Source organism: Seriola dumerili, unplaced genomic scaffold (assembly GCF_002260705.1).
Source record: "Seriola dumerili isolate Sdu_G_001 unplaced genomic scaffold, Sdu_1.0 BDQW01000017.1, whole genome shotgun sequence".
Taxonomy (NCBI): Eukaryota; Metazoa; Chordata; class Actinopteri; order Carangiformes; family Carangidae; genus Seriola; species Seriola dumerili.
Window position 1 is genome coordinate 802,617 of NW_019174272.1, and position 22,777 is coordinate 825,393.

The 22,777-nt window shown below is 41.3% G+C and overlaps 1 protein-coding gene across 4 annotated transcripts; it reads right to left on the reverse strand.

Annotated features, from left to right (window-relative positions):
• Nucleotides 1-324: 324 nt before the first annotated feature.
• Nucleotides 325-22,737, reverse strand: acacb (acetyl-CoA carboxylase beta). Of its 4 annotated transcripts, none has more exons than XM_022753935.1 (54): nucleotides 22,482-22,737; nucleotides 19,842-20,413; nucleotides 16,917-17,049; nucleotides 16,654-16,792; nucleotides 16,358-16,467; nucleotides 16,153-16,234; nucleotides 15,942-16,040; nucleotides 15,650-15,759; nucleotides 15,417-15,527; nucleotides 15,094-15,303; nucleotides 14,837-15,007; nucleotides 14,542-14,703; nucleotides 14,282-14,445; nucleotides 13,710-13,860; nucleotides 13,522-13,625; nucleotides 13,348-13,429; nucleotides 13,113-13,258; nucleotides 12,871-13,021; nucleotides 12,635-12,769; nucleotides 12,281-12,427; nucleotides 11,994-12,182; nucleotides 11,780-11,880; nucleotides 11,594-11,682; nucleotides 11,356-11,480; nucleotides 11,156-11,269; nucleotides 10,846-10,959; nucleotides 10,669-10,758; nucleotides 10,458-10,576; nucleotides 9,899-9,922; nucleotides 9,163-9,303; nucleotides 8,973-9,072; nucleotides 8,771-8,878; nucleotides 8,620-8,676; nucleotides 8,025-8,066; nucleotides 7,718-7,933; nucleotides 7,410-7,565; nucleotides 6,840-7,043; nucleotides 6,542-6,697; nucleotides 6,337-6,459; nucleotides 5,967-6,236; nucleotides 5,780-5,877; nucleotides 5,538-5,658; nucleotides 5,340-5,450; nucleotides 4,404-4,547; nucleotides 4,208-4,328; nucleotides 4,012-4,108; nucleotides 3,821-3,917; nucleotides 3,554-3,689; nucleotides 3,292-3,469; nucleotides 3,077-3,189; nucleotides 2,802-2,956; nucleotides 2,499-2,669; nucleotides 2,010-2,146; nucleotides 325-1,547 (listed from the first exon to the last, which is right to left on the reverse strand). In XM_022753935.1, the coding sequence occupies exons 2-54, from the start codon at nucleotides 20,393-20,395 to the stop codon at nucleotides 1,421-1,423; spliced, it is 7,305 nt and encodes a 2,434-aa protein (XP_022609656.1). In that variant the 5' UTR covers nucleotides 20,396-20,413; nucleotides 22,482-22,737; the 3' UTR covers nucleotides 325-1,420. The 4 variants fall into 4 exon arrangements, with proteins under 4 accessions (XP_022609656.1, XP_022609665.1, XP_022609678.1 ...); XM_022753944.1 differs by lacking the exon at nucleotides 22,482-22,737 and adding an exon at nucleotides 22,276-22,337; XM_022753957.1 differs by lacking the exon at nucleotides 11,994-12,182.
• Between the last annotated feature and the right edge of the window lie 40 nt (nucleotides 22,738-22,777).

Below are 22,777 nucleotides of genomic sequence, written 5' to 3' on the forward strand. Positions count from 1 at the left end.
TTGTATTGTGCTAGACATTATTGCTGTGATGTTTTATTTATATTTATAAAAAGGCAGCTGGAGAAGGTGATGACTCTATCAGTCTTTTGCTGTATATACTTGAATGTTTCAAATTGCTATCGCCACAGAAAAGCTTTCTTTCGACTGTATTTACCCACTTCATTCCAAAATGCAAACGTGTGCCAACCCTTCAAGATTTTACACATTATTCTTCTACACACTGTGATTAACATGTCTGAAAGTCAGATGTATATTATGTTCATTAACTTGGCCATAATAAAAAAAAATCAAATGGGTAAATAAAAGAGGCTTCTTTTGCCAAAAAATATATCAATGACATTTATTAACAACTGCCCTTGGTAGAAAGCCACACACTGGAAAGAGTTTATATACATTCAAATAAATGTCACAGTTGATATTTCTGGTTTTGTGATCAGAGGTAAGGCAAATCCACACATTATCTGGGGACCACTTTGGCAATTAATGTCCACCTTTGACAAAACCTGAGCGTTAAGAATTGCTTCTTTATGTCTGAGATATTCTGACAAAAATGAAAGAAACTCAGAAGTATCACATACAGTGTCAAAACTATCTCCTGTCAATCATACCATTGTCATTAGCACACTAAAACAAGACAGATAAACAGACTGAAAGTGACAATGATTGACGCTCGATTCCAACGTCAACAGTGAAATGACACAACTGGACTCATGATACTGATGTATTAGAAATAATAAATTGCACTTCTGCATTACAATACTGATAAAAATGTTATATTTTTCAGTCCATGCAGAAATTAAACTGAAACTTTAATTCACCACTTTACTGGGTCAGGAATTTGACATATGTTATTTTCTTTGTGTTTTATTTGAAGACTGATCAAAGAATTGATCAGTTGTCTGGGCTCATTTTTACATCAACTACATTCAAAGATGAACACAAACTCTCTATTTAATATCTTTAAATAAACGTTGCAACCAGCACCAAAATAAAATGAAGTCTCCCATTTCATGTAGCTTGTATAACCCTGACCTCAGTAGACTGCACAGAGCCTATCAAGACAGATTTAATACTGACACACCACTATGTACAAATGCAGCGGAGTGAAATGTGCGTTACAGCGATAGCTTGTGAACCAGAAAGTTCCTGGACTCAGCTGCTGAAACGACTGACAGCTTAACTCGCAGATGTAAAAGACAAGCAGTGGAACGGATTAGGACAACCCTGTGAAGACAGACAGAGCACTGTAGTGGTTTTGGGATCACTGAGGAATAAGTCACTTATTGCAGTGCATGTGTGCATTATTGCCCCAACTATAATCCTTTAAAATCATTTTCAGCCTATACAATACAATCAAACTAGAACCGACCGTTTTGTTCTCTTTAGTATTATAACCTGAAGCTACCTAAAGCTTCTCAGCTTAACTGGTGCTGGTGCTGTCCACAGTTGCGAGCAGATGCAAAAGCTTGGCCCTCTGGGACGGAGTGATGTTCTGGCTCATGTGGATGATGCAGTCCATGGCTACGTCAGGGTTGGCCTGCACCAGACTAGAACACAAGAGGGAAACAGTGACACAGACATAGCTTTTAAACATGCTAACAGGTGAAAATGAAGAGACACTGAGACTGGTCTGGACTCAGTGGTTGTCTCTTTGCACTTTGATTGTGATTAAAGAAAAATTTTGTGTCCTGTCCCAATATATCAGAAACTCACTGGTTGTCGATCACCATGACGACTCTATCAATATTAAATGAGTGTGCCAAACCCAGAATGCATCCCGGGTGGTTACAGCTATGAGCAGGACTCTCCAATGAGGAATATATGGGAATTCCTACAGGCAGTTTTAGTTGAACATGACTGAAGAGATAAAGTGACTCACTGAGTGATTGACTGAGTCATTCAGTTAAGATAACATTTCACCTTCACTGATTCCTGAGTTCATTAAGATGCAACACATCAATCATGCTGTTAATGGTCCACAAAACGTGTGTGCGTGTGTGTCTGCATACCTGCGGATGTGTTTCAAAGTGTTTTCACGTTTCAAGTACTTGATGTTCTCTCGGATAGCTGATCGAGTGCCGTCCTCTGTGGACAAATGCTTCTCAAGCCACTCAACTACTGCTTGGTTATTATCCCAAAGGTAAGCCTGGGAATGAAAACAGACACACGTTCAGATTTCTAATCAGTTCAGTTTTTAAGAATGAAGTGCTCAAAAATAAAAACTGGCTCATGATTTATGATCCACAGTCTAAAACTGTCACTGGGTACGACCAAGACAAGCAACAAACTGGCTTCAGCCTTTTAAGTCTCTCAGTGTGTCTTGATTGCTGGTCATGTTAACAGTCACATACAGGGGTTACAAATAAGAACGACTTCACAAGTGTCATGGTAGATAAACATACAGTACCACACAAAAAGCTATTCTCAAAACTACACTCAATGCTTAAATTGCATGTTGGGCATTGGCAGAGAAAGTAACTCTTGGTGTCATCTCATACCTTGACTGTTCCCTCTGTTTCAACAAACCAGCGTCGCAGCATGGACTGCATGTGTCCGTCACCGAGGTCCTTGTTGGCCTGCAGAATCTCATATTTCACCACCTGCTCCAACAGGAGGCGACGCAGACGCCAGTAGAAGAAGGTCCGCACATTCTTCCAATCCAAAATATCCTGTCAAGAGGCCATTGTAAAATATGTTACAGCAGCTTAATTGTCCTCTGAGTGCAGTTTCATTTTCTGCACCTTATGTTACACACATATTCCCAGACTTAACATCAGTGTGTTCATGAAGTGTTCACTCACAGTGATGACACCCTTCTCCTGCATCCTCCCTGGGGTGTCATGGAGGTCTGCAAACTGCACTGCCACCTGGTGGTAGATGGGTAATAGGAATTCCTCCCTTGCTTTGAGCTTCGACTCCAGCTCTTTGCACTGTTTGTCAGACAGCTCCAGGGAAGCTGATGAAAATAGAAGAGCTGTGAGTCACTCTGTGGGTATGAATATCACAGCAATATTGCAATTATAAAGAAAACAGGAAAATACAAGTGGCTGCATGAGTTGAGATAAAAAGCTTTTACCAAGCTGCTCAACCAGACTGGCATAGACTGAATCTAGTCTTCTCATGGTCTTCAACAGGTCCTTCCTCCTGAATTTGATCTCCACTGTACCTTCAGCCTCCAGCACACCCCCTCTGGACAGAGAAAGCAGAACAGACAAAAAGACAAACTTGTAATCACACACATCTGTTGTTTAGGTTGGAAACACAATTTTATAACTATTAAAACTCATGTACCTGCTCTCCCTGTCAGCATAGAGCTCCATACACAGGGGGTTGATGGTGGGGTCAATCACCACCCAGGACCCTCCCCTCAACTCAGCATGCGGTGGGATGTACACCAGCACTGGCTGGTGGAAACCATGCAGGGCATCAACAATATAGGCCCCAAACTTCAATATCTGGTCATACATATCTGAGGGAGAAATGGGCATAAGAAGTCACGTCAAGTCTAGTATGTTATACAGTCTCTCTGCGACGTTTAGTATTCATCCTATACCCTTCATTCCCCCAGAGAAGCCCCTCCAGTTGGCAAACACCATGAGAGGCAGCCGTTCACGGTTAAAGTCGCAAATGGCCTGAGCTGTTTTAAAGGCTGAATCTGGGAACCACACCTGGCCCGCCTGCTGCAGAACCTGACGAGAACACACAAAAACACACGGGCAGAGGTGAAATGCTCTTCTACTTAGAATCACAGTCTATTATGTATGTGTATGTATGTTATGTTGTGTTTTTATGACGTGAACATGTGGAGAGATTTACTCACTTTAGATTCTGAATCCAGGTTGGCTGGATCGGCAGGGACAGTGAACTCAACTGTGCGTGTTTCAACAGCAATGACACCGAGGGGGATTCCCCCTAGCCTGTATTCATTCAGCAGTATTAATAATCAGTTCAAGTGTAAGGTTTAATAATCATTTAACAAATAGTGTATACACTGAGTATAAAGTGATTTACCGCGCTCTTCCCACTACCACTGTCTGAGCCCAAGACTCCATGATCTCCATGAAAGAGCCGTGGTCGAAGAATCCACTCTGCCAGGCACCTCTCACCGCTAATGACACCAATAATGAATGGTCATAACAAGGAAATTTATTTGGTTCACTAATGAAAATTAATAGAAAAGTTTCAGAGTTTAGATCCTGCAACTCACTGGGGTGAGGTCTCCCAGCCAGAATCCAGCGAGGGTCGTACGGTGCTTTTGTAGGAGTGAATTCTATTTCTCTGTCTACTGGATCTGTAGCTGCTATAACAGGCACAGGGGAGTGTTTGTTCTGTGAGGAGAGAGGAAGAAGTTAGTGATGTGGTTCAGTTACTGCATATAGATCTGGATGTAACAATATATGAACCTTTGGCATGTAGGAGAGCCACTGCAGGATGGTGAAGACGCCCTCAAAGTCATCTGGCACAGTGGTGTGAGTGACTCCATTATTGTGCATGATCTGGACTCCTCCCAGCTGGTTGTTAGAAGTGTAGACCTCTCTGCCCAGAACCTGTACAGACACAGGGACGTAAATGACCATGGTCATGGATTTCTTTAGTTAAAATACTGGAGTATAAAAGCTGCACTATAAAGCCATTATTTGCCTCAAACCTCAAGCAGTTTTTCTACCAGCTGTCACTCATCTGGAGCTGGAATTTTGAAATACACTGCAAAAACTCAGTTCTCAAAAACAAAGGGAAAAAAGCAATAAAATGGGGAAATATTATTTAATATTAATTAAATTATCTGCCAACAGAACAGGAAAGTTTCACTTGCCAAGATTTTTAAAATAAGTAAAAATAAGCTTGAAACAAGTGAAATGCTTTAACATAAAAACTGCCTGGTAAGAAGAAATATCTTGTCAGACAAGAAACAAGCGTATATTCCCTTGATTTAAGATATTTCACTTTACTTTCCTTTTTTTGCAGTGCAGCCTCTAACCTGGCTGAAGTAACCAGCATCGATAAAGCCCACAATTAGTGCTTAAGAAGACAACAAATGTGCTCAGCAATTTAAAAAAAAAAAAACAATGCTAATGTTCATCTGTGTCTTCTTCTGACAGGCTTTGTCTATAACATATTTTGCCTGATTATTCTTCCAATTTGATCTGTCATTTGCCTCAATTTTTTCCAGTTGGTTTGTTTTCACTGTTGCATTAAACTGCAACAAATCAGCCTAGTATGGGCTCAACACGGTGGCTGTGATGTCCACAACAAAATTTCCTTAACATAATTGAAAAGCCTATTTCTGGCAAACAATTTCTGTTTATTCATTAAAAACAAGATGGGTTAATCCAGCAAACCTTGTTCAGAGCACCTGCTCCAGTCAGGATAATGTGAGAGTTTTCCACCTGGATCACTCGCTGTCCCAAACGGACCAGATAGGCTCCAATTCCAATAGCGCGACACGTCACCTGCAAAAGCATAAAGTTGCTTTAAAAAAAGTCCCAGAGAAGTTGACTGGCCCTGGTGGCTGAAAGAAGTCAGATCCAGATTCTCACCATACTGATTGTAATAATCTCCTCATACGCCTGAGAAGATTCTCCAGCGATCATGCCAGAACCTCGCAGGTTCTCAACACCGAGACCTTCATCTTTCCCGATGATGTCAGTGATGATGTACCTGTAACGGATGGGCATGTCGGCATTATCAACAAATCTCTATTATCCCACAGAGAAAAGTTATGGGTGTCATATATTTCAATTAGCTGACAGTGTTTACTTCATTAGTATAGAGAATGTACCTGGACTCTCCACCTTCCTCTACATGGTGACAGTGAACGGCGTTGGTGGAGCTGATGCGTGTGTAGTCCTGAGGTGTCAGGTAGAGGTACTTGAAGCCCTGCAGAAAGATATTGCCACTCCCTGTGCTCATTTTTCCTCTACGACCACAAAGTGCAAATGTGATGAGAAACATATCTCAGAGCTTACCTTGTAGGGGTCATTGGGGTCAATCCACGCCACCTGGAACATGTGTTTGATTTCTTCAGCGAGGCCGATGCGTGCGCCACTGTTGGCCGCGATGTAAATGCGAGGGATGCCCTCAGCCCGAGCCAGCTCAGACGCCCTGAGGAACAGCTCATCCTCCTGAGGACCAAACGAGCCGATCATGTGAGTGATGTCATTACAGATGACAATGATGTCTCTGCTCTCTGGGCACTCTGGAGTCTTCATCTTCATCCTGAAGGCGACCATTCCCACCTGGTGGAGAGGTTATAGTGGTTATCAGTATCATCACACTGAGTAAGAATTAATTAAGAGTGTAGTAGTTCATGTAAATTGTTTTAAAAAAATATCATACGTCATTGTCTCCAGGCAGGCGGTTCATCTGCACCAGTCGACCTTGTGGGTCCAGAACCAGCTCAGTGCACATCAGCACGTCTTGAGGGCATTTGTCCCCTGGACCCCACCGCTTTAATAGTGCCTAAAAGAAGATTTTCAGTTGAGTCAGACACCTTTGGAAAATCAAAGAAAGAAATAAGTCTAATTTAGTGAGTTAGCTGTACTTGTCTGAACATCTCAGGGAAGTCATAGACATATGTAGTGCCCAGAGTTTGAGCCTGGAAGCGTTTGGCCTGCAGCAGGTCTTTGGTCACATAGGGAGTGTTGATCAGCATGCCATGCAGAGGACCCTGCTTGTCCCCATATGACTGGAACATGATCTGCAAAGGCAAAGATGATGAGGTGAATGAAGTTATTCATATGACTGTAAAAAAGCAGGCATAAAAATATACACACAGAACAAATACCCTGCAACATAACATGAAAATCTTCAAATGGGCTTCTTCTGTCCACTGTCCTCACCTGTCCAGAACTTGGGTCGTTGACTTCCTTGTACAGGCTGATGTCCAAATAATAGCCGGACTCATTAGTGAGAAACAGGCGGATAGGAACGGCATTTCCTGTTGGCGTCAGGCGGATGTTGATCTTCAGCTCCGCCTGCAGGACCCGCAGCTTCCAAAGACGGCTGCCGTAGCGCATCACCATGGAGCGGACAGACTCTTCTATCTGATGGTCCCCAAGAAGAGAACGAAGATGTTAAAGAGACAACTGAGTGTTGAATCTGATATATTTTCAAGATTCAATTAGTTCGATGAATGTGGACTAAAATTAGCTAGTTAGTTAAAATCCCAACAAAACATTAGCATCACATCTACTGTTACAACAGTAAAAATATTTATAGGAATCACACCTAAGGTATTAACCAAACATAAGTGAAAGAAAGAAGTGAAAATGTACAGAATGTCGATATAAACATCATAAAAAAAGACTCTGTTTTGCTGTAGATGAAATCAAATTGCCACGTATTCTGATAACAGCAATAATGATAAGATTTGACTAAGTTAGCGTACACAGCATGTGCTGGACACTGACTTTGGAGGGGTCCATGATGACAGTTGGGACAAAGTTGAGGAAGATGTGGTTGCAGTCTGTGCGGACACTGGTGTTACTGAAGGCCACCTCCAGCTCATCCATGGCCTCCAGTAGAAGACGTTCTCCCTCGTTCTGAAGGTATTCAAAGGAGGCCTCCTGGTTGTGTATACAGGGAGATTTTAGTTGTGTGTTACTGCAAACATCAGGTAGAAACTTTACTCAAGCAATCAAACAGCTTTTCACCTAGGAAACACAGGCTATTATAATTTTTTTCTTAATTGGCTGTACCTTCCAGTTTCCCCTCTTACCTTTGTAATGAGATCTGAGTGGCGGATAATAGCTCGAATGAAGAAGCGGTAGTCAGTGACTTCAGTACCCTCCTGAACACGGGCAGCACCTAGGTATAGGTGCATCTTGTGGTTGGCACAGGGAACAGCTGTAAGGTCAAAGTTCCTCATGCGGTTGAGCTCCAGCTGAAACGCTAAAGCAGGCTCAAGATTGCGGTAAATGCGATCTTCCTGGAACTGAGGAGAAGCACAGAGAGAGGGCGGTCATCATCTCCTCAGACAGCAGCATGTCGGCTCATTAATTGTATCCAGGTTACTAAACACTCACCCCGTCCCTCGCTCTGAAAGTGAAGAACTTGGGAAATTCTCTCTGTCAAAGTGAAATTTAAAAAGAAGAATAATGAGAGAGCAAAAAGGTACATGGCTACATTGTGCAGTGTTACTGACTGGGATGTGGATAATATGATTCATAAACAGTTGAGAGGACAGCTATGCTAGGAGCAGACTATCTCTTATATCTATTTTCATTAAATTCATTAAGCTTTAAAAGGGTCGCCAACCAGCGGTATAAAGCAGCACAAACAGTTTTTAAAAGAGTAAATAATGATTTTAATATTCTCTATCATGAAAGCTAGATGCATTACAAATGCATTGGAAGTAGCAGAATGTATAGAAAAAACTTCAAATGAGACACTGATTCATTCTCTTTAGTTTTAGCACAGTAACAAGTAAGTTGTGTGTTTTCATATGAAGGCTATGTATGATCTATTGTTCATCAAAAACACAAGTTGAAATTTAGTCATAAACACTGAAGAGAAAAGAGCCATTTATGGCTTTATGGAGCTCTTTAAAAATGAATATTATATACATATGTACGGGTGATAATAGTGGGTCTAATAAAGATAGTTCACTTGCTGAATTACCTTCTGTGCAATCAAAAATGTGATTCTCCTGATTCCATACTCAAACAGGATTGCTCTCTGTAAAAAAAATAAAATAAAATACACCATATTCATTTGATTAATAAACATTCATAAGAATCAGCCATGTGATATCTTACATCTGGAAACTGACCTTTGACTGGGCGAAGGCAGTGAAGGCTGTGACCAAGGCATCATCATCCTCTGTGTCTGCTGTTTTTATGGACACATTAATGATGTGGATTGGGTTCTCCTTTGTATTCTGTGGGGGATGGAAGAGAAACTAAATGGCTGCAGAGACACAGATGAAAACAGCCTTTTTATTCATAAGCCAGTGACCCGTACTCAGCCCTCACCTTGCAGTTCTCCTCCTCATAGAGACTGGAGCAGGACTCTGAGAACGGAGCACTCTCCAACAGTGGTTCAGCGAAGCTGGAGAGAACTTCATCAAAATTCCTGCAAAAGAAAAAGTAACGCATCAACATGAAAATCTTATTTGTACTTTGATCTACATATCTTTGGCATTAATAAATAGTTAAAAGTTACCTTTTGAAGTCATCAAAACACTGGAAAGCCACCATGGCACCCATGCGTTGGCAGGGTGGAGACAAGGCTCCCTCCAGGAAGAGCTCACTGCCCTGCCGCCTCATTTTAAATTGGCCTGATCCATTCACTGGCACAGGAACCCTGAAAAAGAGACACACACAGGCAGTGACAGCAAGCTGGGACCACTGAATGATCACATAGAAAGCTTTGCTTTAGGAAGAAACACTGAACAGCCAAGAGTACAAATACTGGTATAGAGAGCAATTAAAGCAAGTCTGGATTGTTCTTATCTATTTATATTATAATTACATAGAGGTGATAGGTGCATTTCATGTATTGAATTGAAAGGGAATTGTGAATTGTTGTTATCGAGAACAATTGTTACCATATCCGACTGAGAGTTGCAAATCAAGAATCAAAATCTGGTGCTGGAGAATACAGGCTCCCCATTCGGTGGCAATCAATTAAATCTCAGGCTTGAAGTTTTTAAGAGGAACATGAAATAAATAAAAGATGTTCCTGTCAAAAAGCTCAATATTGCTTTAAAAGTAGAAAGAAGCAACAAAAAATATGGAGAAGCTCAGATAAACAGTGAATTAGGAAGGACTTGTTAGAGGAGTCCTTAAGCAAATCTTTCTGGTTTCACAGGACGGAGGGAAAAAGCAACACAGTGCATCCAGCATGCATTGTACACACGATCAGGAGGTTTGGCTGGCTGGGAGGAGCTTTACTCTACCTGTTCAGAGTAGGGCTGCTCCCTCTGAAATAAGATGATTGACAGGTGAATATTAGCAGTGGATCAAACTGCACCTCTAGCTCTAGGCATTATGATTAGATATAAGCACTTTCTTATGCTTTGCACATTCATATTAATGTCCAGTGGGGAAAAAAAACACTGCACTCACAGTTAGCCATAAGCTGTTACAGCAGTGGTTTATAGATCGCCCTGCACCTGTACCACTATACTGAGGGTGACTATAATGTATACTGAAATACTGTTTAATGATAAATCAGGACAATTTAAGCGAAATGATGCCCGAGAGCTGAAGGACACCTAATAAGCCTGGATTTCTTCATGTGAGCCTGAAAATGAACTACATATATCTCTATATCTTTATAATAAGTTTTATTTGGTTTAATGAAAAGCTTCTCAATCAGTTAAAGCCCATTCTGTCATCACCATAAGTTAAAGGTCGGCAATATGTGTTGAGGCGATATGTGTCCAGTTCTGGTGGTCAATGTAAAAATTAGATGATAATGTGTCATTCGTCTGTGGCTGAAGAGACTTTGGTTACCTGTTTGGATGTGATGATGGCAACATGAACTGGAAGTCTACAGCGCACGTTCCATCCTGCAGCTGGTGATGCTGGATGCTATTTAGCTCGTAGGCGATATAAGCTCTGCGCACATACACCTGAGAGTCAAGACAGAACACGTCATTCTCACTGACTGAGAGATAAAAATGCACAAGAAAGAAATCCATCGGTGTGAATCCACTAACCATACCTCCAAGGCAGCCATGCATACAACTTGATTGGCGTGATAGAAGAAATTGGGCAAAACATCAAAAATGGAGGTTTCGGAGAGAATGAGTTTCTGTGGGAAATGAAAACAAGTAGAATTCATTTGACCTGCTGCTAAAAATGGATGATCACAGTGAATGTGTTTCCATACACGGCTAACCTTCAAGTTCTCTGGGCAAAACTGGTGGCCGTACATGTCGATGGCTGACAGGAAGATGGATTCCACCTGGTTGTGTCTCAGTTCATATGATGGTAAATGGGAGGCAATCAAGACCTATGAGATATTTATAAAGATAATATCAATATATACAGCAAGAATAATCTGACAGGGAAAAAAATTGCATAATTTCTTTAAATTTCTCAAAAAATATCACTTAAATGCAATTTGAGGTATCGCGCCTGGCAGATCATTTTGCTTAAACTATATATTCTAAATAAACAGCACATGTCTAAGTGAGATGTAGTCTTACCTGTCTGGCTCTCAAGGCCACCTTCGAGTTTTCCATCTTGCTGAGCTGTGTGAGTTCATTCAGAATAACCATCAGCTCATCTGCCAGGGTGGGATCTCTTCCACACAGTTGGTCCTACACACAGTCAAAGACATACATCACATCACAAAGAAGTCACGTAGAGAGAATGATCAATGCGTCCACGTCAGTGAAAGTCTTACTATGAGCATAGTGACCAGGACGTTCTTCTTGGAGACCTGGGCGTGAGAGAAGATGTACTCCAGGACGGGACTCATGTCAGGTTTGTGCTGCTCTCTCAGGTTGATTACACACTTATCATAGTGAGCTGTTTGGAAGAAAAAGAGCAAAAGTATTTCAACTAAAGCTCAACTGCACTCACAATAAAGAAAACGCCACATTTAGAGCTGTCATTTAAAACTGAAAGAGTATTAATGTCACCTTGCTGAAACTGCATCTCTACTTGCAGGTAGCGCTTCAGCAGATCGAGAACCACAGACTTCATATAACCACGGATTCCACTGCGATACCTGAACAGAGCATGTGTCAGTCAATGCAATACCAATATCATTCATGTATGTTATTACTGCTGCACAATCTGCATGTGACAAAAATGAAAAAACAAACCTCTGTACCAGCTGTACAATACTCTGAGTGTTCATGAAGAAAACCTCTCGGTCAGACTTCCTCTGTAAGGTCGCTGCATGGCTGTCTAGAATATTTGCAATCTGGAATAAAATAATATAATATAAACATCATTATAATACACTGCCAAGAGCCTTTAAAGAACTAGCTATGTGGCACAACTTCAACCAGCACTGTGTTGTTGCATGGCTTTTACCCTCTGACTGGGGAACTGGCAGAGGACAGAGGTGATGTTGCTCGCATACTGAGCCATGACTTTACGGATGTCTTTCTCAACACTAGGTGGAATACGACCCGCCACGCTGGTCATGATCTCCTGGAGTTCCAACAGCGGCAGGGAGGGGTCTCTTAGAGTCTTCATCAGGGTAGCCACCCACTGTTTTACCTGCAGAGGTGAACACGCAAACCCAAACATGCTCATTAAGTCAATAAAACGTACTGATGTCTGTAGTTCAGAAACCTGTAGTGGCAGAAAGTCTGTACCTTGCTGCTGAAGTAAGGTTCTTCCAGGCAGTATCCATCCATGACTTTAACCAGGTTTTCAAGCACACTGTGGAACACCTGGTGAAGCTTTTCCCCAACCATGGGCAACGGTTGCTGGGGTGGAAGTGTGGCCATGTTGAGCTCCACCTATGACAGAGAGGAAAATGGGAAAGCACAAATATTATCTGGAATTAAGAAGAATAGGATGTTTTTGTTCTCCAACCAGAACTTAAACAACCAACAGTGTGCACATGCAATATAATATCTGAATTAGATCTGGACATCAGAATGTGTTAGAAAGTGGCACAAATAACAAGATACAACTAAGATATCCAGTGATTTGGAATAATCTACCCTGTGTATACTGCTGGGGTCATCCAGGTCGATATGTGCCACCACACAGCCATGCTCCAGTACTGCTCCAGGTCTCTTGACAAAGTGGATGCAACCAGACTGCTGCACAGTCAGAGTCATCACCATCTTCATCACCTGAATCAACAGCACAGCCAGTCAAGAAAATACCAAAAGACAAGGCATTGACTCATGAAATCACAGGCACTGTACATTTTGCCAAAATCTCTCAAAGTCACCTCAATCTCAGCATAAGTCTCTCCTGCAACAATATGACCCCCATCCTCAACCACGTACTGCAGCAGTTTGCCAGCAGAGGGGGACCTTAGCACCGTGGGATCCTTCTCCTTCTCAAATACACAGGTCTTGTTGCCAACAGTGATGCGGTAGCTGCAGGGTTTAAGTAACATTAGAAACGATAAAGATACAGATAAAAAAGAAGGAAATTAAGAAAGTGTTTTGTACACAGTCACAGTCTTGCCTGTCTACTTCCTCTTTCATGTAGGTGGTGTGGCTGCTGCCATCGTAGGACAACAGAAGACCTCCGTCGCTCAGCCTGTGAACATCTATCTCAATGTTGGAGCCGTTCATCATGATGACATAAGTTGTTGGGGACTGGCGAGCCACCTGCAAGCAGAGACAGTGATCATTCATTGATTAAAAAAGGTAAGTCGCTGAGTCAAATGAGGAGCTTGTGAAGGGAATAAAGCAGATACCTTGAGGCAGAACTTGACTCCTTCATATATAAGGTCCACATTGACAGAGTTGAGGAGACTGGCTGCGGGCAGGACTTGGCCTCTAGGAATGCAGCAGAGAATGTTCTTAAAAGTCAAATTATATGAGTAAGAATTGTTGTGAGACATTAATAAGAAGGGACTGTGTCTACTGACCTTTCCAGGGAATGTAGGTAGTCAGACATGCTCTTCCTGAAGCTAGCATCAGCAACATGCAAAGCCCCACAGACAATACCCAGCATTGTATCTGGTCTCTCTGCCTGCAGAAAGAGCAAGTGGCTCAAATGATCCAATGAAAACATATAAACCACACAAAGGTCTGGCCATCAGGTTCAGTCTCTTACCTGCACTTTCTCTGCAATCAGATGATCCAGCCACCCAGTGTCAATGTCATTGTTTCTGAAGCTTTCTGTCTCTAGTAACTTAATGAGGTATTCAACCGTTGTCCTGAAGTCACCTCTGATAGACAGCTCTTTCATAGCCACCACCATGTTCCTGAAGCATATGGCAAATGTTACACTTGATGAACAAATCTGTAATGAATAATTTATCATGTCTTAACCATAGAATTTAGCCAATGTTTCTTACACTTCCTTCAAAAAACATACGTAACATATAACACTGTTATTATGATATGTTTTATGTTATTACTATGTTATTATAAGATATTTTGAATAACACTGAAAAATGTAAGACAAGTGCATTAGTTGCAAAAGTATATAGCATTTCTGTCTTCTAAGATTTTATTGTATTATTGGCAGGTCATTGCATTTTCAACATAGTTTTATTACATCATAGGGAATTACAGCATTGGAGCAGATTAGCTTTACTGCCTGTTGCCTCAGAGTTCACACCCAACAGCTATAATTTCTAAATATCATACGTATTGGCCTCATAAAAAAAAAAACAGGCTTACGAAATGGCTTCTTCACGGTTCTCGCCCCAGGAGAAACAGTGTCCAAACTGTGAGTCTGCAAATTCATGCAGACCACCAGTCGCACCCACACTGAAATAACCCCACACGTTTTTACTGCTGCGGAAGTTCAGCTCCTGCACGGTGCCAGAACTAGGCTTGAATCCCTGTGAGTGATGGCACAAGGATGACAAGAGGGTTGATACAAGTTAAAAGTATGTTGACAAAACCGTGTTTTGAGTGTTGATGAAACTGGGCTCTACCTCATCAGGGTTCTCACTGGTGATGCGAGCAGCTATGACGTGCCCTCTTGGACTTGGTATGCAGTCCGGAATCTCAAAGTTAATGATGGTGTCACCCCATGGAGTTTCTCCATAAAACAAGCGGATGTCCTTAATTCTATGAAGGGGGATTCCCATCGCAATCTATCAGAGATGAAACACTGAGTTTTAACAACAGGCTTTAATCTGTAGCTATATTCTTCTTAGATGCATGAGGAATAATTCTGTTGCTGTGGTATAATAATTGTTGAGCCAGTGTCCGCTGACAGATTTTTACCTGAAGCTGGGCAGCAGGTAGGTTCACATCTCCGATCATCTCTGTACAGGGATGTTCAACCTGCAGGCGAGGGTTCAGCTCCAGGAAGTGGAAATTTCCGTCTTCAGAGAAGAGATACTCCACAGTACCTGCACTCACATAGCCCACCATCTTGGCCAGACGCACTGCATACTGGCCCAAACAGGAAAGAGGAGACTAAATGTAAAGCTGAGTTAATTAGAATGGGACAAGACATGCATGCAGTGACGTGAACTAACCCTTTCCATTTGCTCGAATGTTGAAGGAGCAGCTATGGTGGCAGGAGCCTCCTCTATGATCTTCTGGTGCCTTCTCTGGATGGAGCAGTCTCGTCCAAACAGAGAGATGGCATTTCCATACTCATCAGCCAGTATCTGAACCTCAAGGTGTCTCGCATGCTGAGCCAGCTGCATGATGAAGATGGGTGACCCGGGTACCTCTGTCTGAACCTGCACTCAAAAGAATTACAGAAGAATTACATCAAATTCAACTGTATAAAGTCAGGGCTAAATTACATAGAAATCAGACATTAGGCCATAAAATGTAATGTGAAAATGTAAACCTGTCTGAAGGAACTCGGAAAATCCTCAGAACTTTCTACTTTCCGGATACCCTTTCCACCACCACCCTCAGAGGCCTTGATAACAACTGGATAACCAATTCTCTCAGCTCCCTGCAAAGAAACAACACATAAAATATAACTTATCAAAAGACACTTGCTTGAAGGGAATAATTTTAGGAAAAATGAAGCGAATGTGTAGATATTATTAAGATGACTTTGCTTAATATGCTTACTGCCAGTCCATCATCTACATCATGAACACAGCCCTTTCCATAGACCTCTGGAGGAACACTGATCACATTGCCCAGTCCTTGGTCCTCCTCCGCCCAGTCCACTCTCAGACCTGAAGCACAATGACGCACCAAGTAAGAACATTAAAACACTGCCAGATGTTGACATTGAGTCTTTGCACTGTACAGACATACAACACATATCACATCGGGGAGTCCATACCCTGTGCAGACAGCACAATATGTCCTACCCCACATTGTGAAGTGAGACAGTGTGTGGAGGTAAATGCATCACCTGATCCGCTCCATGGTAGTGTGGGAATGTCAGCACTCTGGGCCACAATGGATGAAGCCACCTTATCCCCTAGAGCCCACATGGCTTTACTGGATGGCCCTGACAGATATGTTAATCATCATTAAACAAAGAGATGTGACACAGGTATAAATGAGCCAAATAAAAATAATGCAAATATTCTGCATATTAAAACACATTTATATATATGTACCTAAGAATGATATTCCTGCTTTGTTCAGGAGCTCAGGCAGTTTGGGATTTTCTGAGGCATGGCCCCAGCCGGCCCACACAGCCTGTAAAGGGTAATAAACAAACCGACAGAAAAATCATTTATCACAGTTTTTTATTAACAGGTCAAAGAGGAAAGGTTTAACTCAGAGGCCACAGGACACAGATGTGTAAATGTTGAAACGTACCTGGACTGGGATTCTTTTTGCAATGTCCACTATGAGCTCTACATTGGCGTAGTTGTTATTGTTGGGCCCACCAGGTACAGGCACATAATGGTCTGCCATTTTAATGTATTCTACAAGGGAAAAAGAGTAACACATAACAGTTGAATATCTATTCAGTAAAGGTTCACAGGGAATCACTTTGGTCAAACAGCTGACTCTCAGTTAAGACTCAGTTTCCAGTGTTTTCCTGTAACCCACACCCAGATAACTGCTGGGTAATAAAAAAAAAAAAAGATAAGTCTCAAGCTAACAATTACCTGCATTGGCTTTCAAGTCTTCTGGGGTTACCATGACCACAAAGCGGATGGTCCTCTCATTGCGAAACATTTCATAGGACCAGCGACGGATAGAACGCATACATTTGACTGCAGCAATGCCATTGTTTGCTATCAGCACCTGTAACAGAGACAAAAGCCTCTTGAGTAGCACTTAAGACAGACAGAAATTGGAAAATTCTGCAATGTCATTAAGTAATGAAAAATAAGAGATTCAAAAATACAGGAAGGATTATCTTTCTTACTTTTTCAATAACACGGTTGCCACCAAATCGGGTGACAAACTCAGCAGGAGAGGCCACAGTGAAGTCCCTCTGTAGATCCATCTTTCTGTGTTCACGTCCTTTTTTCACCAAGTGAGGACCTGACATGCTAGGCCTGGAGGGGAGAGCTCGCGGTTAGTTGTCCTGCTCAATAGCACAGCAAAACAGTTACCTGGGTCTACTCTGTTTTGTATATTAGCTGCAACATATATTAAATAAGACAGAAAACCAAAGCCTGCATATCATCCTCCATAATGCCAGACCCAGACAAGCAAGACAGACACAGATTACAGTGCTCCTCAACAGCCATAATCGTGACCTGTTAAGAAACTACATAACAACAAGAAGTAAACAAGGAGCACTCAAAATCAAAAACTCAAGTCAAAGTTCAGCCTGTCTCTGCAACAGGCAAACACAAACTGTAGACCATCCAATTCATTTCTGACCTTATCTTCAAATTGACACTTAACCGCTGCTCTTCACAGGAACATGTAATTTCAACAAACTATTTGTGTCAGAAATTAGACCAATACTATCAGTCTTAGTGTCCCTTTTTATCAGTTGTTCACCACCGCAAAGCCAATAAAAGTAAATGTGTCATACAGACTTGCACCTTAGCCCAGTCATGCAACAGGTGTACAAGGCAGTTTCCAACAGTCACAGCAGAAGTAATAATTGATAAACATATATTCAAAATGATTTCAAATGCACCAGCCAGGTTTAAACAGACACCTATATCCATGAGGCAGTATTAGTTTATGTCTACATAGCAGTCAGTGATAATAATTACTGATCATTATTGATTTCACTGGAGTCTACAAGTCTTTCTAACACTCGATAATGCAGAGACCATGAGCAAGGAAATGTACCTCTTTGCTGTGCTGGGTTTTAAAGTCAGTATAATCATGTAATCACATAAAACAGCTCAAGCTGTTGGCAAGTTTAGGGCTAGAATCACAAGCTCCATTTTTATGCTACAAAAGTGGATTATCTAATGGTTTACTGTTTGACTATAGATTCTTGCAAGATTAAAAGAGCAGCTACATCATTAAAGTAGTAAAACTGAACACACTGGGGTGATTATTTTACCGTTTGAAATCCTTTATCATTACAAATACCACCAAGTTAAGACAATAAAGGCAAAGCATTTTTTCATGCTTTGCAATACAAAAATTGAATAAATGGTGCAATAGCATGAGGTAATTTACATACCATCACTATCTGTCCTGCTCATTCCAATGTCTCACTGCAATTGCGCCACAAGCCACTTGTACCTTCATAGTAACTCTGTCCCCTGTTAAGATATCATTGAGGAACAACTGCGTTGCATCGGTGAGCTATATTGTGGAGTTAGAGTGCAATTCTGCCCGGGCTGATATGAACTTTAAACTTAGCTCTGTATTGTACTGTTCACTGTGGAAATACAGATTGCACTTGGTTATTGAGCTAGTTTTTGATAACCTTTTCCAAGTCGGTGTCATGCACTTTCAGTTCACTTTTTTTTCTGATCTTTTTCCAGCACATGGTGCATGATGTGACAGGGTGAATTTTAATAAGACACAGTATCTAAGTATCTATTCAGAAACATGACTTCAGGACAAGTCAGTTGTGTTAAAACAGCCTTTTACTATTCTGTTTCATGATGTCACCAGTCCTCTGGTCTGTTTTACACCTCCCCCCACCAGCGAGTACACATTGTTGGAGTGTTTTTTTTTATTTCCTCAAACTTATATGTGCCAAGACAAGCTCTGTACAGTTACATAACAACCACACAAGCGATTCTTCCTGTTAACAAATATGTCTGCAGGAGTTGCTACGACATCTGCTGAATTTTACCACAAAGTAACTGTGCATCATTTTGTGTTATTCCTGCTGCTCTGAGATAAAGCATGTGATAACTGTCCAAAGAACAAACACTGCAGCAAGAGTATCAAATTACAAACAACAGTATGAAACATCTTAATGGGACTTGCCTTCGGAGATATGGGAACAAGCTGAAACTTTGGCAGTCTTTCTCCTCCATGATACAGCCAACCTTATTGTTCTTCATTAGTTAGTAGTAAAAATTAATTTCAACATTTAAGGCCAAAAAAAGAGACTGTTAAAAAGTGCTTCCTCTGAGGCGCTCCCTCCCTCTCCCCTCCCACATGTGCAGCAAAATATCAACAGATCCCCTGTGACAGATCACAGGCTGTTCATTACAAATACACACACAGCTGAGGCCAACACCGGCACAAAAGGATTCATTCTACTCCATTTACAAAGGAAGGAAACAAGTATCCAGACAAAATCTGTAGCCAAAGATCTGGATATGGAAAAACTAAAACCTTGCACCCACATACAAACATTTCTTTTATTTTTCTTAAAGGTGCATATTCCTTTGAACTCCGGGAAATGCTTCTAACCTGCAGAGGAAATTCTCTTACCTCTCTGCCTTTCATGATGATTCCCACAAGTCAAGCCAGCACACATAACTTTATGCACGAGTCAATCCAACTAAGCCTGTAAAGTTGAACACGTAGCTGTGTGCACTAAACAAATCCTCTGATCCTCCATCATATCGTATACCATCACTGGGTTTAAAAAATAACTCAACTATGCCAACCGTGACCAAAAAAAACGAGCAAAAAACATTTGTGAAGGATTTCTAAGTGTTTTTGTTTGCTGTGTTGTGACCTGGAGTCACACCACAGGTTTCAAAGTCACTGGCTGAAGTTCTTGTTCCAATAATAGAACCGAGGTGTTTGGCATGTGACAATAACACATAATGCAGTCAGGTGATAATGCACATCTCGTGGAGACAGGGCAAGTAGAAGCATTTCACCTATGTATAGTCACATGACCTAGTGCTGAAAAAAGGCCAGGCCCTAGATAGTTGACATTAAATTTGCTTAAATAAAAACTTACTTGATGCCTGAGGAGCTGGACTGCGGGACTGCAGAGGACGCCTGCTGAGGGGAAGTTTTCAGGGTGGAATTCGGAGGCTGAGATGTACCACTTGGAGGTTTGGTGACCAGAGGCTCCTCGTCTGAGGAGTTATCCTCTGATGCTCCAAGAATGAACTTCAGGCGTTCCCTTGCCTGGGGCCCTGACCTGAACATTGGCACATTGGATTTGTAAGTTTTCTGGGTGGCCGGTGGCAACGATGACAGCTCTGAATTTACTTCAGAGGAAGACTGTGGAGCCTCAGAGTCCACTGTTTTGACGTCAAGACCTGCAGAGGCACAGTTAGCCAGAGGACTGTCGTTCTCATTGTGTGTTGAGGTAGTGGGTACTGTTGACAGGAAATGTTCGTCTGGATGAGGAGTGTGTGTAGCAGACATGTCCTCCTTGGCTGCTGGGGGACCACAGCCAGACAGAGATCCCTCTCCTTTCACATGCATCGCTACTGTCTTGGTATTAATCCTCCACAGCAGCAAAAATATCCATAGGATTAATCCCAAAACTGCGAACGGGAGCATTCAGACATCCTCCTGTGACTGCAACAAGAACAATAACAATGATTATAATTTATACCAGAGATGAAAATAACATCTACACATCTTAAAGGGAAACTCCATCCAATTTACACAAAATTTGTTCACAGGTCCCACTGCTGCATATGTGATAAAGGTTACATAAAGACTTTTGTGGCTCCAGAGGGAGCTGTGCAAAATCTGATAAACTGCCTCAAGTGATGTCACTTGAGTCAGCATTGGTTGGGCTGAAAACTACAAGTTTGAAAACAACCAGACCTCTGTAGCCTGCTCCCCATCTCTGCTCGAGACCAGCAGCTCAAAATAACACATCGAAATCTGTCGAATGGCTTGAGTTGAGCTGTATTGTGGGTAATGTAGGCGTAAGGTTTTGATGAGGAAGAAGAATGTGTTGAATAAAAAAAGATGAAATCTCTGCTTCTTCTGTATGGATTACTTTTTTTTGTAAAATGCACATCATGAGTCTGACAATGTCATGGGAGTACAATACTAAGTCAGTGAGTACTCTTTAAAAAGAGCAGGATAACTATGGCATATCTTTTTGACCACACAAAAAACAAGAGTACTGTAAGCAGAACTCAATATATCGATCCAGATTAATTTATTGCAAACATATCAGTAATGTCGTATTATCAAGTAATAGTTTGATATGCTAATATGAGTGAGCCTATTTAAAACTGTCATCATTACATACTTTGCATGAGTATCGACCAATATATGCATCTTTATCAGATTTTTTCAATTCTTTGTCCTTGCCATTGGAGTTAGGTGAATTGAGAAAACATTTTGGTATACAGCATTTCTCTCAGTGTACTATTCAAGGACAAGGACATTTATCTTGAGGTGAGGGTCAGAAGCCCTCTCAGGACAGGGGCACTCTGGGTAATTTGAGATAAGATCTGTGGGTTAGAAAAAAGAGAAAAAACAGACAGAAGTTCTCACTTTTATATCAGTTCAATCCTAAGAGGACAACATCTATACTACTAAAGTGCAAAGAGTCTTTTATATTTAGTAAACCAATTAAAATCATATAATGACCTATTATTAGAATTTGTCATATTCAGTCTTCTTGACTGTGATTCTTACAAATCAATGAATCAAGACAGCTAAGCAGGTTACTGTGCCAGGAGGACCTGGCAGGCTACATGTCCCACCCAGTGTCCCATAAACAGCCTGTCTGTAACAGCTGACATGAGAGCCAAGTGTGGCTGCTTCATATGGGGTAAAGGTCAACACTAAGGGAATGAAGGCTGAGGAGGAGGAGGCAAAAACATCCACATAAACAGCATTAATGAGCATCTGGAGGCACCCAAATCAAGAAGTAAAATCAAAACACCTATCAATGTGCAATCCATGTGAAACAAATACAGATTCCTGACGTGATTCAAAGTTCACATATCAAATAAAAACCAAAGATAAATTAATATGCAGCCCATGTGAAAGAGGCAGACAAGGAGGCATTTGTCCTCCGCAGCCACTTTGACTTTGAGCCTTAACAGAAACAAAGGAAAGGCTGAGCAATCACTTTCCAAATGAAGCACATTATTTTTTATGTCATATGGTATTTTTTGTGTCATATTATTAAAAGGCACTGCAAATGTTTCCTTTATAAGCAATCAATACTTCCAGTAATTAATAATGCAAATTTAAATTAGAAGGAAGTTATTCCACTAATTCATAAAAAGGATAAATTAGATTAAAGTGTGATGACACTAGCTCCATGCTGACCTCAACCAACTGTCAAACGTACAGTGTTAACAGACTACATGTGGTTTATCACCTGCAAACTGAACTAAATACATAAATGCATGTGCTGTTCTTTTCTCACAAAACTTATCGACCTGCATGACAGAAAAAAGACTTACAAAGCAAAGCAGGATGTTAAACGCAGGTCAGTTCTGAGAGAACAACTAGAGATTAATCCATGTTTCACTCAACAGGAAAAACTAAGCTGCTTGTAGAGCTTAAACGCTAGGTCCATTTGTATCAGCGAGATGCAGCTGAGGTTTAAATGGTAAAAGTGAACAATACAAGCGGTATTTAACTATAAAAACATGTAACTTACACTCACCACAACAGATAAAAGACAGCATTGCTCTGGCGTTGTTGTTGTTGCTGCTGCAACAACACTTGGCTAGCGAGCTAGCTCAAAAGGAAAACCACTGAGTATTCTTCATAACTTCACATTAGTCAGTTATTTTGAATTAAAACAATTTCTTCACAGTCTGTTTAACTCGACCGACAGTTCAAACTCCAACTAAAGTGAATTGAACGTTGTTTACGCTTTTAACAATTGTCATGCCAGCAGCAGCAAATGTCAAAACCACCTACCACCAGTCCAGTCTCTGAGCACCTCAGCAACCCACC